We start from the raw sequence: 18,379 nt of genomic DNA, 5'->3' as shown, positions 1-18,379 counted from the left end.
AGAGAGAGAGAGAGAGAGAGAGAGAGAGAGAGAGAGAGAGAGAGAGAGAGAGAGAGAGAGAGAGAGAAGAGAGAGAGAGAGAGAGAGAGAGAGCAAGAAGTGATGATGCTCTGCCGAGATAAGAGTTTCGAGGACCAAGCTCTAAGGTTTGGGAGTAGGAGAGAGATGGGGAGAGGAGAGGGCGGTGTGTGAGCAGAGCCCACAAGGAGGCGCTGTTGACATCCGGTGACTTGTGGCCAGGGAGTGACTCAGTGTGGAGAATAACTTAATTTCCTGGAATTAAGGAGGCAGAGGACCTCAACTAATGGGCCTAGGAGGGCCAAAGGGGAGAAATGAGGGAAAGTGACAGTTACACATATTACTGTGAACTTTAGAATATCAAAACCAAAGAAACCCCTAATAGTCTTCGCTGAGAAGGAGCCATAGCTGACAAAGCTCGCCTCTCTCTGAGCAGCAGCTGCCTGCTTTGGACAGGGCAGAGCGAGCTGTGCCACAGGTGGGGGTGTCTAGCAACTCCTCGCAAGCCCAGCCTCCTTGCCTGGTTGACATAAACTCAGAATCTGTGCTGACCCACGAATGGAAGTGAAGAGTTTTGTTCCCAAGTTGATACCATTCAGGGAACGGGGAAGATGGCTTCGTGGATAGAGCACTTATCCCCCAGCCATAAGGTTCAGGGTTCAGATCCCCAGAATCCAGGTAAAAGGCAAGAAGGCTTGATAGCTGTTTGTAATCCCGGCACTCAGGAGGCAGGGGCAGGTGGCTCTCTATGAGTTTGAGGTTAGCCTGGTCTACAGAGTGGGCTACAGGCAAGCCAGAACTATGTAATAGGGGGACCCCCTCTAACAAAGTGGAGTATAATCCAGGGGAAAACATCCCCAACATCAACAAAAACCCACATACATGTGAACACCCATACATACACATATGCCCACAAGCCACACACATATACATATGCAAAAAACACAAATGCAGTCGGGCGGTGGTGGCGCACGCCTTTAATCCCAGCACTCGGGAGGCAGAGGCAGGCGGATCTCTGTGAGTTCGAGGCCAGCCTGGTCTACAAAGCGAGTTCCAGGACAGCTTCCAAAACAATACAGAGAAACCCTGTCTCGAAAAAACAAAACAAAAAACAAAAAACAAAAAAAAATGCTTCAAAAGTTCTGCAAACAGGATATGGTGACACTTTCTGCAAACAGGGTATGGTGACACTTGCTATCCCGGCACTAGGGATGTGAAGGTGGGGGGACCATGAGTTCGAACTCCCTACACCATCTAGGCTGGCCTCAAATTCACAGCAATCCTCCTGCCTCAGCACAACAAGTGCATGAGGCCCATACCTGACTCAGAAACTTGTCTTTTAAAAGCAGTGTGTTCCATGACGTGTTCACCCTGCGGAGCAGTTCTTTAGTCAGCCACGGGCTCCCCACAGAGAACAAAGGCCCAGAACACAGCTGTCTTGTACGCAGACCCACAGATGGAACATGTGTGCTCCTGACTCCTTGCAGTCCAACCTCGTGCCAGAACAATCAAGAGGATAAAGAGCACTTTTAAGGACTGATTCTGTGGAACAGGAAAACAGCTCAGTGAGTAAAGTGCTTGCCATGTAAGTGCAAGGACCTGAGTTAAATTCCCAGGACCCCACATAGAAAAAAAAAAGATGTACAGTGGTGTATACTTGTAATTCTAGTGCTGGGAAGACAGGCAGAAGGATTCCTGAGGCTCGCTGGCCAGCCAGCCTGAACTACTTGGTGATCTCCAGGCCAATGTGAGAAATTGCCTCAAAATTGAAGTTGGGTATGATGACAAATGCCTTTAATCTCAGTACTCCAACAAAGACGCAGGCAAATCTCTGTGAGTTCAAAGCCAGCCTGACCTACCTAGAGAGTTCCAGAACATCTAGGGCTACATAGAGAGAGCCTACCTCAATATATGTATATTCAAAAAACCAAGGTCAGTGGCTTGTGAAGAATGATATCTGAGGCTGGTCTCTGAGCTCCACAAGCACAGGTGTGTACATGTGCTTCCACAAGAATGGGGGTGGGGTGGGGAAAAAAGTATTAGCCAGAAAAAGCAAAAGGGAAGCAGGGCACACCTGTCACTCATCAGTCAGAAACAGACCACTATGTGTCAGTATGTTAAACAGCCCAGAGTTGAGTTAAGGCTAAGCCTGTGTGCCCATTCCTTCTTGACCTCCCAGGCCAGGGAAGAGGAGACTACTCTTTGTCACAGTGTGACTCAGAGTTCCTGGTTTTTTTGTTTGTTTGTTTTTTGTTTTTTGTTTTGGTTTTTCGAGACAGGGTTTCTCTGTGGCTTTGGAGGCTGTCCTGGAACTAGCTCTTGTAGACCAGGCTGCCCTCGAACTCACAGAGATCTGCCTGCCTCTGCCTCCCAAGTGCTGGGATTAAAGGCATGCGACACCAACGCCCGGCTGGAGCTCCTGTTTTAAACTTGCACAGTATGATGCCCCAAGAGACACTCATCTCACTACTTTCTGCTGTGTACGTCCAGTCATTTGTGTGAAGCTTTTAATAACTATGCTGATGCAGGGATTCTTAAACTAGGTTCAGGGATGCATATCAGCACATAGAAACTTACCTTGTGTGCACAAATGTGTGGGCGGTTTGAAGGGTGGTTTCTTTCCACACTCTCAAAAGTGATACAGGATTGACAAAATCAGGTTCCACGAGGGGAGTCTTCCCACAAGAGTGTCCTGCTGGGCACATTGAATGAAGGTCAGTCACTTCTGGACTGGGCTAACAATACTTTACATTCTCTGTTGCCTACTCGCCTGAATTCCTCCCCCTGTGAGAAGAACGTGGTTTTAGGATTATCCTAAAACTCATTCAGGCCATGATTGTTATGTGTTGCTTTGTGTTTTAGGTACTAAGGTTCAATGTCTCTGAGTGGTTCTAAGCATCAAACTAGAACTTTGGGGCATGCTGGGAAGTGTTTAGTTTATTTGGGTTTTGTTGTGTTTTTGTTTTGTCCTGGAACTCAATTTGTAGCCCAGGCTGGCCTGGAACTCAAGGAACTGGCCAGCCTCTACTCAGGAGCGCTGGGATTAAAGGTGAGTGCCACCATTCCCAGTGCTGGGAAGTGCTTTATCACAAGTAACTAGCTACCCTAGCTCTCATGCACCAGGCTTTTAAAAACATCTTTTGGATTTGTTTGTACGTGAGTGTTTTGCCTGCATGTGTGTGCACCATGTGTGCCCAAGGAGGTGAGGAGTGTTGGATCCCCTGGAACTGGAGTTGACTCTGAGCCAGCATGTGTGTGCTGGTAACCAAGCCAGAGGCCTCTGAAAGAGCAACAAGTGCTCTTAACCACTAAGCCGGCTCTTCAGTCCTGTGTGCCAGGTTTTAAAGGACTCTACCTGCCCAGATACAAGGATCAAAACACACAACGCACTAAGGCAGCAGTCTACTTGAGATTGCCTCTGATAACTTGAGTCAGGAGACTTAAGCCAAGGAGTGTTGACAGTGGGACATGTCACAAGCGTCACTAGTAGAGAAAACCAAAGAGATCTCTGAGAAGTTAACAACTAAACTGGCTGGGCGTGGTGTCATATGCCTTTAATCCCAGCACTCGAGAGGCAGAGGCAGGCGGATCTCTGTGAGTTCGAGACCAGCCTTGTCTACAAGAGCTAGTTCCAGGACAGCTCCAAAGTCACAGAGAAACCCTGTCCTGAAAAAAACAAATAAACAAAAACACTTGAATTGAGTACTGACTTAGTCAGTGTCCTCCCACCCAAGAAAGCTCTGGCTCTCCTGTAACAGGCTAGCCTTGAACTCAGATATGTCTGCCTCTGCCTCCTGAGTGAAAGCCATGTGCCATCATGCCTGCCTGGCCTTAGTCACTGTTCTATTGCTGTGAAGAGACACCATGGCCATGGCATTTAACTGGGCCTGGCTTACAGTTTCAGAGGTTCATTGCATTATCATCATGGAGGGAGCATGGCAGCGTGCAGGCCGACATGGTGCTAAAGAGGCATCTGAGAGTTCTACATCAGCAGTCATAAAGAGAGAAACACTGAGCGTGGCTTGGGCATTTGAAACCCCAAAGAAAGAGGAAATTGATTCCCAAAAGTAGTTGTCCTCTGACCTCCACGTGAACACCATGGGTAGCAGGTACTTTTTTTTTTTTTTTTTTGGTTTTTCGAGACAGGGTTTCTCTGTGTCTTTGGAGGCTGTCCTGGAACTCATTTTGTAGACCAGGCTGGCCTCGAACTCACAGAGATCCGCCTGCCTCTGCCTCCCGAGTGCTGGGATTAAAGGCGTGCGCCACCACCGCCCGGCGTGTAGCAGGTACTTACTCTCTCTCTCTCTGTATCTATCTATCTATCTATCTATCTATCTATCTATCTATCTATCTATCTCTTTCCCTCCCTCCCTCGCTCCCTCTCTCCCTCCCTCTCACCACACACACATACTAAAGAAATCAATGTTAGACCCGGGCGTTGGTGGCGCACGCCTTTAATCCCAGCACTCGGGAGGCAGAGACAGGCGGATCTCTGTGAGTTCGAGGCCAGCCTGGTCTACAAAGTGAGTTCCAGGACAGCCTCCAAAGACACAGAGAAACCCTGTCTCGAAAAACCAAAAAAAAAAAAAAAAAAAAAAAAAAAAAAAAGGAAATCAATGTTAGAAAAAAGTTAAGAAAGAGAAGGTCCCTGTGAGGGGGAGGGAAGCAGAGCCAGGAAATCCAAGGGCAGATGCTGTCATAGAAACAGTGGGAGGAGATGCTGCTACCATAGAAACAGAGGGAGGAGTTGGGAGATTAATTATGCTTTAGTCAGTAATGGAGGAAGGGAGACTTGAAGTTGAACCCAGTGTGGTCTAACTTGATGCTATCAAAAATTTAAAATCAAGTTTTAGCCTGATGTGGCAGCACACTACTTTAATCCCAGCACTTGGGAGGCAGAGGCAGTTGAATCTCTGTGAGTTGGAGGCCAGCCTGATCTACAAACTGAATTCCAGGATAGCCAGGGCTGTTACACAGAGAAATACTGTCTTGAAAAAAAAAGGGGTGGGACTGGAGAGATATCTCAGAGATGAAAAGCACTCGCTGTTTTTCCAGAAGTCCTGAGTTCAATTCCCAGCAACCATGGTGGCTCACAACCATCTATAATGAGATCTGGTGTCTTCTGGTGTGCAAGCATACATGCAGGCAGAACACTGTCATAAATAAATAAATAAATAAATAAATAAATAAATAAATAAATAAATAAATAACAAAACAAAAATTTTAAATCAAGGAAGAGCCAAAGCCAGACATGGCAGGCCTCTTAATGGAAAATCCAACCTATCCAAGACCCAAATCTGAGTCTTCTTGAACTTCTGAATCTAGCAGGAAATCATTGCCGGAAATCCACACAACACAGGGGCATGAACCACATATCCAGACAGGTCAGAGATGGGCCACATGATCGTCATTCTTTCACTTGGGCATTAGTGGAAAAGAAAAGGAGAAGATCGTAGATTAAGAATCCACAGCCTTGGCCAGACGTTGGTGGCGCACATCTTTAATTCCAGCACTTGGGAGGCAGAGGCAGGCAAATCTCTGTGAGTTCAAGGCCAGCCTGGTGTACAGAGCAAGTTCCAGGACAGCCTCCAAAACAACACAGAGAAACCCTGTCACAAAACAAAAACAAAAACAAAAAGAAGAAGAAGAAGAAGAAAGAAAGAAATGTTTTGTATGTATTTATTTATTTTGCCATGTAACAGTCTAGCCCTGACTGTTCTGGAACTTGCTTTGTAGACCAGGCTTGCCTCTAACTCACAGAGATCCTTCTGCCTCTGCCTCCAGAGTATTGGGATTAAAAGTATATACTACCACTGGCCAGCTTATTTAGAAAGTTTTAAGTTGACCCAGCATGGGGGTAAATACCTTTTACCTTTTATTCCCAGCCTTTGGGAGGCAAAGGCAGGTGGGTCTCTGATTTGGAGGCCAGCCTGGTGTACAGAGTGAGTCCCAGGTCAGCCAGGACTAAGTAGAAAAATCTGTCTCAAAAAAAAGACAAAACAAAGCAAAAAAGAAAGTCGGGTGTTGGTGGTGCACACCTTTAATCTCAGCACTTGGGAAGCAGAAGCAGGTGGATCTCTGTGAGTTTGAGGCCAGCCTGGTCTACAGAGTAAGTGCCCGGACAAGCTCCAAAGCTCCACAGAGAAACCCTGTTTCTAAACACACACACATGCAAAAAAGAGAAAGTTTTTTTTTTTTTAATTTTGGTTTTGAGACAGGGTTTGGAGGCTGCCCTGGAATTAGCTCTTGTAGACCAGGCTAGTCTCGAATTCACAGAGATCCGCCTGCCTCTGACTCCCCGGAGTGCTGGAATTAAACGTGTGTGCCATCACCGCCCGGTGAAAGTTTTAATTTTTAAAACTTAACAAAATCCATTTAAGTTTACAACTCAAAAATTGTATCTATCCATTCTGGTCAGCTTGCACTCTGGAGCACCATCTAATGCTTGTCCATGGAAACAGGCACACATTGACACATCAAGCTAGAATTTCAGTCCTTTCCACTCACTTGCTAATCAAGCATGAAATGTAATTAGATCTGACTCATTGGCTTGCCCGCTCTCAAGTGGATGAGTGATGCCAACACGTGACTATCCTTTGTGTGCTGGCCTGGGAGAGACTTAGTCCCTTCATCTCTGCAGTGTTCTGCCACAGGGCACTCAAGAGTAGCCATGGCTGCTGGGTGAATCTGACGCCAGTGAACAGAACCACGACACAGTCTGAAGAAGTAAGGGAACAGACTGTGATGTTAAGAAAATAGCATTTATCCCCTGTCACAATACTCTCTTGGCTGTAGGCTCCAATATCCCTACAGAATAAAAATCATCCTAGGGCCTGGCATGGTGGCACCTTTAATCCTAGCACTTGAGAGGCAAAGGCAGGTGGCTCTCTGTGAGTTTAAGGTCAGCGTGGTCTATAGAGGAGTTCCAGGACAGCCAGAGCTACACAGGGAAACCCTGTGTCAAAAGCAAACAGACAAAAACAAAAAGAAAAAAAAAAAAGAATATGTCAGTAAGTACTTAGGAAATGCCCAGCATCTAAAGGGTCTTCTCTTGGTCAAATAAATGCCTTCTAAGAGCTACCCAGCTGTGAAGTATTGCTGCTCTTTTCTCTTTAAATTATATTTGTAGCCGGGCGTTGGTGGCGCACGCCTTTAATCCCAGCACTCGGGAGGCAGAGGCAGGCGGATCTCTGTGAGTTCGAGGCTGGGCTGGACCGACAGCCTCCAAAACAATACAGAGAAACCCTGTCTCGTAAAACCAAAAAAAATTTTTTTAAACTTATATTTGTTAACCGGGTGGTGGGGGCACATGCCTTTAATCCCAACACTTGGGAGGCAGAAGCAGGGAGATCTCTGTGAGTTCAAGGCCAGCCTGGTCTACAAAACTACACAGAGAAATCCTGTCTCAAAAAACCAAGAACAAAAATGACATTTGTTTCTTTCGATGTGTGGGGGCATGCGTGGGTCGCAACACTGGGGTGGAGGACACCTGTGGTTCTCCTCTACCATGTGGGCTTCCAAGAGTCAAGGTCAGGTCCTCATATTTGATGACAAGGGGTGGCCTTTACCCTGTGCCTGTGTCTCCAGGCCTTCCTGCATTCTGTACCCAGGAAGTATTTTCTCACAGTGCTTCCAGTACAATGCTCTGGAAAATCATCCTATTGAAGGAATGGGCAGCGTTGCATGGAGAGGGAAGAAGCTGTAGAAATGTAGCCCTCTCGATGCTTCAGGTCGTGTTGCTTTACAGCTGGCCTCAAACTCACAGAGATCCTCCTACCTCTGCCTACCGAGCACTGGCATTAAAGGTGTGCGCCACCACTGCGCTGCCCTTTACAAAGGAGTTTTAAGGAGGCAGTTGGCTGCTAATTCTTGCTTTCCTGAGTAGCGATTTCTCCACAGGACAAAACACTGAGTGCTTGCTCCAAAGGGCATGTTCACTCACAGGGATAGGGATGGATTTTTATTTACATATATGTGTGTGCCTGTGAGTTTATGTGCACCGTGTAAGTTCAGGTGCCCAGGGAAACTGAACTGAGTCACAGGCAGCTGTGAGCACCTTTTGTGGGTGTTGCCAACTGAACCTGGGTCATGTGACAGAGGAACAAACGCTCTAAACCTCTGACCCATCCCTCCGGTCTCCTCCCACCAGCAATCTAATTCAAACCCTAATTAAATGAGTTGGTAGATTGCATTGTGTTTTTCTTTTCTGTTCTTTTTGTCTGTTGTTTGCTGGTGCTAGAAACTGAACCCGGAGGCTCCCACTAGGTCCTAGGGGTAAAATGTGGAAGTCTTCCTTTCACAAGGGCTCTTTGTCTCATTTGTCAGTTTGTAAGGACAAAGGAGACACCTGTAAGCTGTGGCCCAGTTTCTCTTCTCTCCTTTCTGTGTGGGAAGGTTTATAGGTGCATCTGCCTCATATAGGAGTTAAGTATTAAGAAATATTAGGAAGCTGGGTGATGGTGGCGCTCGCCTTTAATCCCGGCATTTGAGAGATAGAGGCAGGCAGATCTCTGAGTTCAAGGCCAGCCTGATCTACAGAGTGAGTCCCAGGGATGTTTTACAGAAGAACGCTGTCTTGAAAAACAAAGTAAAATAAAGAAATATTAGGGGGTCATTTGTCAATAGAGAAAAAGAGCCTCTGATCTTTAGCCTGCCCCTTGTAATCAATAATGGTGACATGGCAGTCTCTACCTGCTGACAACTTGCTCTTCTAGCTCAATTGCTCTAGAACCCAAATGGCAATGAGGGATACAGGCACTACACTCCTCAAAGATCCCAACATGGTCATTGGTTAAGTATTAGCAATTTGAGATCACTACTAAGAAAGCAGCCATGGAATTTGTCTGAAATGTCAATAGTTAGGATGCGGAGACAGGAGGATTGCAGCACAGTCTGGGCTACAGAAGGAGACACTGTCTGTCCTGAACTGTCTGAGAATGAGCTATAATTATCCAGTTTCAGATTCGAGAGGGTGAGCTCTAAGTATATAGCAAGCTACAGTGACAGAGTAAGTAGCTAGTGAGATGGATAATAGACAGATGATATGTTAGACAGAGATGCAGACAGGCTGACCGATTAGATAGATACAGAGATAGACAGACAGACAGGTACTCAGGTACTCAAAGCATCCAGATGTTGGGGAAGCCCTGCTGGAGTTCCCTATAGAGAATCCTGACAGAACACAGAGCCCGTCAGGTGAGGTTTCCAAGTAAAAGAACAAAGAGTAACAGATATAGATATAATTATCAAATTGTATTCTCCAGCAGTTGGGATATGTGGGAATGTGCAGTTGAGCCTTCCCTCTGTGGCTGAAAGTCTGCTTTGCTTTTCCATTGCCTGACTCTTACACCATGCAATAAACAGCAGCCTTTGTAGGAAGTAGGTATTGTCCTGCTCCTGCTCATTTGAAGGACACGATGGTTTTTTGTTTGTTTAGTTTGGCTTGGTTGTTTGTTTTAGTTTTTTCAGACTGTCCTGAAACTCACTTTGTAGACCAGGCTGGCCTCAAACTCAGAGATCCACCTGCCTCTGCCTCACATGTGCTGGGGTTAAGTGTGCACCACCACCTCCAGGCCAAGGACAAGATGTTTGTTTTTTGCCTGTCCTGGAACTCGCTCTGTAGATCAGGCTGGCCTCAAACTCAGAGATCCACCTGCTTCTGCCTCTCAAGTGCTGGGACTCAAGGCATGTGCCACCAACTCCCTGCTGGACAAGATGTTTTTACCTCAGGCGTTTTGCTATTCTGTCCCCTCTCTGTCACCCAGTTAGGTGGGCAGTCCAAACCTAGACAAACAGCCTTGCAGGACACTTTGAGACAAACAGCTATAGATCTGAAATCCAGGTCATGGAAGTGGAATTTTTCCTCAGGACCACTAGTCAGCTCTGTCCAGCCAGCTGGCTCCCCAAAGAACCATACAGGGACTTATTAAGTATAAATGATTGGCTACTAGCTTAGGCTTGTTACTAACTAGCTGTTACATCTCTTGCTTCATCTATGTCTCTTTGAGACTCCTGAGACTCTTGTGACTCTTCCTCCTCCCATCATCCTCTCTCCCCAAAAATCTTGCCTAGCGATGGGCCGCCAGCTATTTATTAGTGAGAGTAACGGATATTCCTAGTGAACAAAAAGATTGTTCCACAGCAAGGTACACACCCCATTTCCAGAGCCGGTTCTCCTGGGCTTGGGCAGTGCATGTCAATTTCACCTATATAATGTGTACTACACAGTCTCAAAAGATGGAACAAATCTTAGCCCTTAGTCAGGAATGGTGGTACATGCCTAGTTACTGCCAGGTCTGAAGCCAGTATTTAAGGACAGTGTGGGCAGTTTAGAGAGATTATCTAAACAAACAAACAAATAAATAAACAAGCAGCTAGCATGGTTGTTTATGCCTGTAATCCCAGCATTCCAAAGGCTGTGGTTTAGGCCTATAATTTCAATACTCGGGAGCCTGAAGTAAGAGGACTGCCCCCGCCGGGCAGTGGTGGTGCACGCCTTTAATCCCAGCACTCGGGAGGCAGAGGCAGGTGGATCTCTGTGAGTTTGAGGCCAGCCTGGTCTAGAGAGTGAGTTCCAGGACCATCTCCACCTGTGCCACCAAGCTCCATTCTGATAATGACCCATAATGAATTATATTCCTCTCTCTGTTCGTCTACTAACTCCCATTCAAATCTAGAGCCCATCTCTAGTGATTAAGACTCACTGACACCTGCTGGGCTGTGGCGGTGCACCCCTTTAATCCCAGCACTCAGGAGGCTGAGGCAGGTGGAGCTCTGTGAGTTCAAAGCCAGCCTGGTCTACAGATCCAGTTCCAGGGCAGCCAGGGCTACACAGAGAAACCCTGACAAATAACAACAACAACAAAAAAAAAACAATCAAAAAGACAAAAAAAGACTTACAGCCTTTTTTGGCTTCCTATTATCTCATTTGCATCTTTGGTTTGCACAGATTACTTCACTAATTTTTTTTTTAAGGAAGTTGTGCTTATAGAAACGAGAGCTGTTGCTGGGCAGTGGCAGTATACGCCTTTAATCCCAGCACTCGGGAGGCAGAAGCAGGCAGATCTCCGTGAGTTCAAGGTCAGCCTTGTCTTCAAAGAGAGTTCAGATCTCTGTGAGTTCCAGGCCAGCCAGGGTAGGCTCCAAAGCTACACAGAGAAACCCTGTCTCAAAAAACAAACAAACAAACAACAAAAAAGAGAGAGTTCCAGGACAGTCTCCAAACCTACAGAGAAACCGTCTCAAAAAAAAAGAAAAGAAAAGAAAAAAGAGAAAGAAAGAAGCAGAGAAACAAGAGCCGCTCCCAGGCAAGGCACAGGGTAACGTCCCACTTGGGACTACTCTTTATTGAGAGAATGGAGTCCACAAGATAAGTTAGGTTTCTCCTGCAGCAAGGTGACAAGCATTCAGCCTTCCAGTCTTCACTACCCCCTAAGAAGGGCTTGTAGCCATTTTTAGCATAGTAATTTAGGAGTTAATTTTCCAGCTTAAAATAGTGCTGGATTCTCCTCGCATACCCCTTGTTTTTGCAGGCATGAGAAAATTCATTTCCTCTCAGCTACAGTTCAGACAGGAAAAACCTTCCAGCCCTCAGTGGCCCTTATTTAGTGAAGTTTTCTTATAAATTGTCTCCACCTGGTAGTCCTAGTGCTCCCCCCAGTACTCCCCCAGTGCTCCCCCAGTGCTCCCCCAGTGTTCCCTCCATCCTTTGCGCTGTTGTTTAGTACTTATGGAAAAGGCAGCTTTGACAACCGGATGCTGCAATCAGGACTTCTCTCCTTTTTCCCCAGCCCAGCCGTCTCCCTAATCACCCAACGTTATCTCCTCACGCATGTCCTTCCAGACTTTGGGGTGTACCTCTGCAAAGATACATGTACGTTTACAGCCATGCTTTTGTATTAGAGAAAGTCTCATTATATAGCCCTGGCTGGCCTAGAACTCGCTATGTAGACCAGGCTGGCTGGCTTCAGACTCACATCTACCTGTCTCTGCCTTCCCAAGTACTGGGATCAAATGTGTCCACCACCACACACAGCAACATGTCAGCTTCCTTTATGTACAGCTGTGTGTTAAATCAGGCTTTTCTGGCCCGTTACACTGTATAGTTTCTGGCTGTACAGGAATTTGAAAAATCTGATTCTCCACCAGGACAACCTCCCAGGGTGCCACGCTAGAACACGGCTTGAGTTCGCTGCCGCTTGCTATTATTAGTCTTGGTCTCAAGTTCATTCATTTAAGTCACTTACTGGCTTCCTAACTAGGCACTGTTCCAGGCACTGGGGACAGGCTGAGAGCAAATCTCTGCCTCTCTAGTGTGTCTGCCACCTGGAAGGGGAAACAACATAATATAGGTTGTTAGTAGATGATGCACCCCAAGGAAAAGCTAGGGAGAAAGAATAGGGAATTCCAAGAGGAGACCAGAGGGAAAAAAAAAGAGCCAAGAGCAAATAGGAAGTCGGGGGTTTGGTGGCGCTCACACCTTTAGTCTCAGCACTCGGGAGGCAGAGGCATGTGGATCTCTGTGAGTTCGAGAGCAGCCTGGACTACCAAGGGAGTTCCAGGACAGCCTCCAAAGCCACAGAGAAACCCTGTCTCAGAAAAGAAAAAAAAAAGATTTCAGCTTAGTTCACTTTGGAATAGTCAGCATTTTCACCATGGTGGGTTTTTGTTTGTTTTGTCTTTTAATGATGTGAAAAAATACTTTTACTTGGGCATAAAACTGGAGAAAACAGAAAAAACTAGAGAATAATGTTTGAGGTTTATGTCAGTATGTTTTTTAATAACTTGAAAAGGTTAAATGCCTGGGATAATGTCTATATAACTAATAATCCACATAGCCCAGAAATAATTGTGTTTTGACAATGCAAATTCACTGACCACCAAACGATTTTATATATATCCATGTTTTCTGGTCCCTTTTACCCCTTTTACCCCTTTTTACTTCCAGTTACCTTGTGGCTTTTAAAGCCACTCCACCTTCTTGGGGGATCCCATTTTTTAAGTGGCTGTTTTGATTTCATCCTTCCAGTTTTATCCTGATCTTTAGCAATAAGAATGTATTATCACTATATTTATGACAATTTGTTAATGTGTAACTCTGCTCCTTTGACATTCTTACTAGTCTGAAGTTTGCTACTAGGGCAGGCAGGACTGGCTGTGCCGTCCTTAAGTGGGGCCAGTGGGAAAATTCCCAACACTAGGCACACAACAGACTACAACCAAATCTGGAATGGAAGAAACTTTGTGATTTCATCCTGTCAAACACGTTTACCTGAACGACCAGACTGAAAACGTGCATTTTTGTTTGCTGTACTTCCTAATGGATGTAAAAACTCTCCAAGTCACCCAGGCAAGTTCTTTTTTGTTCTGTTTAACCCTGAAGCACCATGGATAAAAGTGACAAGACAGAACTTGGTTCTAACAAAGGACGTCATTGGAGACCAAAACAGCTGAGACCCCCGCTGGCTTTGACACCCGGAACCCAGAGGAGAGACCAAAGGGCCCGCGACACACCCCTCCCTTCGCAATCGCAAACCCGGTGAGGGCCGTGGACAGCCGTGGGCCAGATGCCGGGGCCCCGGGACGCCAGCCCTGCACTGTCCCCGTAGTCCCGCAGGTTCTGCGGCGCCGGGCAGCAGGCGACTAATTCCGCTGACATTTTCTTTCCGAGAAAGGGGTGGGGACTCGAGCTGCGCGGCGAGGCAGGGGGCGGGTGCAGCTGCCCCAGGGCCACCCCCGAGAGGTGACTCACGCGGGAGGCCGTGCCCTGGCCGCGCGTCCCTCCCTGTCCCGGCAGGCCCCACCCAAGGGAACAAGGCATTGTGTCCCAGCCGAGTCCCCGGATGCCCGCCGCCCTCCCTGGTGTGGCCGTGACGTGGCCACGCCCCCGCGCTGCTCTGCGTGCCACGTCACCGCTTGCGGCACTTCCGGGGGCGCAGCGGGCGATGACGTAGAGGAACGTGCCCTCTATATGAGGTTGGGGAGCGCCCGAGTCGGCCTTTTCCGCCCGCTCCCCCTTCCCCCCGAGCGCCGCTCCGGCTGCACCGCGCTCGCTCCGCGCTGTCAGGCTAGCGCCGCTGTCCCCAGCCGCCACCATGATCATCTACCGGGACATCATCAGCCGTGAGTGCCGGCTGCCCCGCGGGTCTGGGTGCGGATGGGTGCGGGTGGGCTCGGGGGAGGCCGGGGCGCGAGCGCCGAGCTTGGGCCGGGAGCCGCCGCGTGCGCCCAGCCGGCGCGGGAAATGGCGGGCCTTCGCCCGGTGACCGGGGGCTCCCTGTCCTCTCCCTCAGATGACGAGCTGTTCTCCGACATCTACAAGATACGGGAGACCGCGGACGGGCTGTGCCTGGAGGTGGAGGGCAAGGTGAGCGGGGCGCCGCGGGGAGGCTGGGCGGGCTGGGCTTGCGGCTCCTCCGCTGGAGCTCGTGCAATCCTCCCAGCCGCCTCCAGGCGGAGGAGACGCTCTTTCCGGCCTTGGGTTTTTCTAGAAAAGTGGAGGCGGAGCCGAGCCTGGAAATAGGTCCGCGAACTCAGCGCCCATCCTCCTTCCGGGCGATCGGGGACACATTGTCTCCGTTTAACATATCTTGGCGCTGTGTGCGCTTAACCCGTGGCGATCCGAGAGCGCACAACTTCTCCGTTTGTTAGAGTGACCACAGTTTTCGGTCGGGGCAATGGTTCTTTTTTGTTGGGTTGAGGTGATCCAGGGAACTGACAGATCGTTGCTGAAGTGTAGAAGATAAGTTGGAGGTGGACTTTTTGCAATAAGGTTTTTTTTTTCTTAACGTAGATGGTCAGTAGAACAGAAGGTAACATCGATGACTCGCTCATTGGTGGGAATGCTTCAGCTGAAGGCCCAGAGGGCGAAGGTACCGAAAGCACAGTAGTCACCGGTGTTGACATTGTCATGAACCACCACTTACAAGAAACCAGCTTCACAAAAGAGGCCTACAAAAAGTACATCAAAGATTACATGAAGTCGTAAGTGAGATAAAACACTCTGTTTTGGTGGTCAGGGTCCTAGAAGACTTTTGTCACCTTCCTTGGTTATAAAGGATTTGAAAGGAGAACCTTTCTCAATATTATATGATATTGGGTTATACAATGGTGGCTGCTTTTCAGTAAAGTGAGCATACTGGAGTAAGTCAGTCCAGCTTTGACTTTGAAGAACAAACCGTTTGAGAGTTAATATGCTTACAACTAGAGTGTCTTATGCCACCTAGTGTAGTGTATCATTGTTTTGCTCATAGCCAGTAACCTTTTTGTTTGTAGGTTGAGGCTTGTATTCTTTTACTTTACTGGGAAAAAATTCAGGGTTTCTCTATTGTTTTGGAGGCTGTCCAGGAACTCCCTCTGTAGACCAGGCTGGCCTCAAACTCAGAGATCCGCTGAAAATTCAATGTTTTAATGACGTGTTGAAATTTATTGTTTTAGACTCAAAGGCAAACTTGAAGAACAGAAACCTGAAAGAGTAAAGCCTTTTATGACTGGAGCTGCAGAGCAAATTAAGCACATCCTTGCTAATTTCAATAACTACCAGGTAAATAACTGTAGGGATGGGAGGGATTTGTTATGTCTGCACATGGCCCTGACTTGGAACTCACTGCATAAGTTGGACTTTTCATTGAGACTTGAACCCTTCTCTGCCTCCTGAGTGCTGAGATTAAAGGTGTGTGCTAACACACAGGGCTTTTACTTGCCAAAAAGTTGGCTTGAATTTCCTGTTTTGTGGTTTTGTGTTTGTGAGTATGTAGCAGTCTAATTCTAGGTATTTGTTACTTGTTTTAAGTTTTTTATTGGTGAGAACATGAATCCAGATGGCATGGTGGCTCTCCTGGACTACCGTGAAGATGGTGTGACTCCTTTCATGATTTTCTTTAAGGACGGCCTAGAGATGGAAAAATGTGTAAGTATATGTTGAAAGGAGGAGTGATCTGTGCCATCTACAGATGGTAGGTGTGGGTTTTACAGAAGCCCTGTAGGTGGTGAGGTCTAGGCTCCTTTATGGGACCTAAGGAGAATAGTGCCTTCCACATAAGTGGGCCTGGAGGTAGAATAACTGCAGAGAGTGAGTGTGGCCTCGAGTAACTGTCTCTGCCCACAGTGGATTAAGTCCATTTCAGGTTGTGCTGCAGGCTTCCTTTTCTCCTGAGTTGACTAGGTTTTCTATAAGGAACTGAGTTTCAGAGGCTTTTGAGTAGCCTGGGTGGAAGGTGAGCTTGGAGCTGCTATACTGAGCTCTGGGACAGTCTGAGATGGGGGGAATCTGCAGGTTGGAGTGCTGCTGGCTTGGTAGGGGTAGTCTGCATCCACTGATAGACCTTGAACAGTTGTGGTTGTTCTTCTGGTTTGCACTAGGATGCGAAAGAAAATGCTCCCCGCGCTTCCTGCCTGTCTTTGTGGCAGTGCAGATTGAATTGGGGAGTACAAGTATACAGTAGGAAAGTTGGTACGTTCAAGCTGAGGGCAGCTCTTAATGCGATCTCCTTGTTTTGCAGTAACAAATTGGATCTATTACCTTTCGGCATAGCAGGCTGCTGCTTACCATCCATACAACACCAGGACTAAGGACAAATGGGACTGATATCATCTTGAGCTTTTATTTTGACCATGATTTATTTGGAGTGGAGACATTGTTTTTTTCTTTTTCTTTTTTTTTTTTTTTTAAAGAAAGAACATGTCATGTAGGTGTCTGAAAATAAAGTGCATTTAAATTCACTTACAAATGCCTCTGAGTTTAATGTGATTGCCTTGCTGGTGGTTGGCTCTACAGGAAAGCTGCCACGGGAACTGCCTACAAGAGTCCTGAGTTGCAGTGAAGGGGAAGATGTGAAGTGGACCCCTAACTTTCATCGGAGAGCTTGCTGGAAGCATAAGGACCAACTAGCTTGAAACAACACTGCTTATTTCAGAAGTAGAGCCAAGTCTCCCAGGATGGGTGCAGGATCCCTTATAAATAGGTGGCTTTGATTTTGGAGATGGTTTCTGCTAGCCCTGGCAATCCTGGACCCTAGACCTGAGTGGGACTAAAGGAGTGTGCCACCTGTGGTATCTAGGAAGCCATTGTCCTTGAACATGTTAGTGGATTTTCAGGCCCCTGTTAATTGTGGAAGAATCTTGAAGACCTGATACCTAGTTGTGCTAGGTAATGTATTTCAGGTTAAGGGGCTTTGTGGGGAGAACTGGAAGTAACAGTAGTATATACAATTAAAGTTTGGGTCCTTTAAAAAGTACATTTTGAGAAATGGTGTGTAAATGCAGATCCCTGTGCAGCTGGATTTTGACTTGAGGGTTGGAAACCAAAGATCTTGCTGATCCTTTTCTGTTTATTTTTTTCCTTTTGTTTTTTTTTTTTTTCAAGACAGGGTTTCTCTGTGGCTTTGGAGGCTGTCCTGGAACTAGCTCTTGTAGACCAGGCTGGCCTTGAACTCACAGAGATCCGCCTGCCTCTGCCTCCCAAGTGCTGGGATTAAAGGCGTGCGCCACCAACACCCGGCTTTCCTTTTGCTTTTTAAAGTTTTTGTGTATCCTTGGCTGTTCTGGAACTCAGATCATCCTGCTTCTGCCTCCCTAGTGATGGGCTTAAATTACAGGCGTGTGCTACCATTGCCTGGTGTTGTTCTGTTTTTGAAACAGCTCTTTACATTCCAGGCTGACTTCATATAGCTGAGGATAACCTTGCTCTGCCACCTGTGATTATAGCCCTATACTGCTGAGTTGATTTGGTCCTGGAAATTGAATCTAAGGCTTATGTTGTATAAGCACACCACCAACACAGGCTCCTTCTTCAACCCCTGGGGCTTCCTGGTTTTTTTTTTTTTTTTTTTTTTTTTTGAGCCTCTATAGAGATGGGTCCTTAAACTTCAATTTCTTAGTGCTAGGCCTTGAGGCTTGCATGACCATACCAGGCTCCCAACTTGTTTGGGAGACAACTTTCTCATTTTTCCTAATGGTCCCTGCACCTGCTATGTTCTGTATAACTGCCCAGACTTGGTTATGCCTTGTGTTTTATATCTGCAGTCATGAATAAAGCCCTGGTAGTTGTCTTTATTATTTTCTAGTTACTGCTAGAGCCACTCAAGAATAACAAGCACGGGTTCTTCTGCACAGGAGGGGTGTGTACCACGTGATCTTTCTGATGTCGCATTTGGTACAGGCAGGTTTCCAGTCTGGGCCCTGGGCTCTGTTTGCCTGTATGGAGAAGAATGGGATGGAGAAATGACTTCCAGTATTGTCTGTGAAAGCCTTTGCAGGGTGCCATTTGAATATAGACTGGCCACAGGGATGTCTGAAAGTGAGCCATTCAGGCCAAGAGAGTAAATGACTTCATCTTCTAAAATGTGTTGTGGGGTATTTACCA

At 47.0% G+C, this 18,379-nt stretch overlaps 1 protein-coding gene, 1 long non-coding RNA gene and 1 other non-coding gene across 3 annotated transcripts; 2 read left to right on the top strand and 1 right to left on the bottom strand.

The window, feature by feature from the left end:
• Positions 1 to 1,117: 1,117 nt before the first annotated feature.
• LOC121133303 lies at positions 1,118 to 13,930 on the bottom strand. The gene is made up of 4 exons (XR_005870133.1): positions 13,553 to 13,930; positions 12,264 to 12,342; positions 2,596 to 2,713; positions 1,118 to 1,560 (listed from the first exon to the last, which is right to left on the bottom strand). It is a non-coding gene; the product is annotated as an uncharacterized LOC121133303 (long non-coding RNA).
• Positions 13,931 to 13,980: 50 nt separating this feature from the next.
• Tpt1 (tumor protein, translationally-controlled 1) lies at positions 13,981 to 16,737 on the top strand. Its single transcript, XM_005070954.4, has 6 exons — positions 13,981 to 14,139; positions 14,310 to 14,383; positions 14,810 to 15,000; positions 15,454 to 15,559; positions 15,809 to 15,925; positions 16,518 to 16,737. The coding sequence occupies exons 1-6, from the start codon at positions 14,112 to 14,114 to the stop codon at positions 16,518 to 16,520; spliced, it is 519 nt and encodes a 172-aa protein (XP_005071011.1). The 5' UTR covers positions 13,981 to 14,111; the 3' UTR covers positions 16,521 to 16,737.
• LOC121138798 lies at positions 16,323 to 16,451 on the top strand. The gene has a single exon (XR_005875662.1). It is a non-coding gene; the product is annotated as a small nucleolar RNA SNORA31 (small nucleolar RNA).
• Positions 16,738 to 18,379: the final 1,642 nt, after the last annotated feature.

Source organism: Mesocricetus auratus, unplaced genomic scaffold (genome assembly GCF_017639785.1).
Source record: "Mesocricetus auratus isolate SY011 unplaced genomic scaffold, BCM_Maur_2.0 Super-Scaffold_2245, whole genome shotgun sequence".
In the NCBI taxonomy this organism is placed as follows: Eukaryota; Metazoa; Chordata; class Mammalia; order Rodentia; family Cricetidae; genus Mesocricetus; species Mesocricetus auratus.
This window is presented reverse-complemented; position numbering and strand designations above follow the sequence as displayed.

Bases quoted from the DNA above. Each gene is read 5' to 3' on its own strand.
- Tpt1 (XM_005070954.4), top strand. From the start codon at position 14,112: ATGATCATCTACCGGGACATCATCAGCC. The intron at 14,384-14,809 runs GTGAGCGGGGCG...TTCTTAACGTAG, and splicing joins GCCTGGAGGTGGAGGGCAAG to ATGGTCAGTAGAACAGAAGG. The intron at 15,560-15,808 runs GTAAATAACTGT...ACTTGTTTTAAG, and splicing joins CTAATTTCAATAACTACCAG to TTTTTTATTGGTGAGAACAT.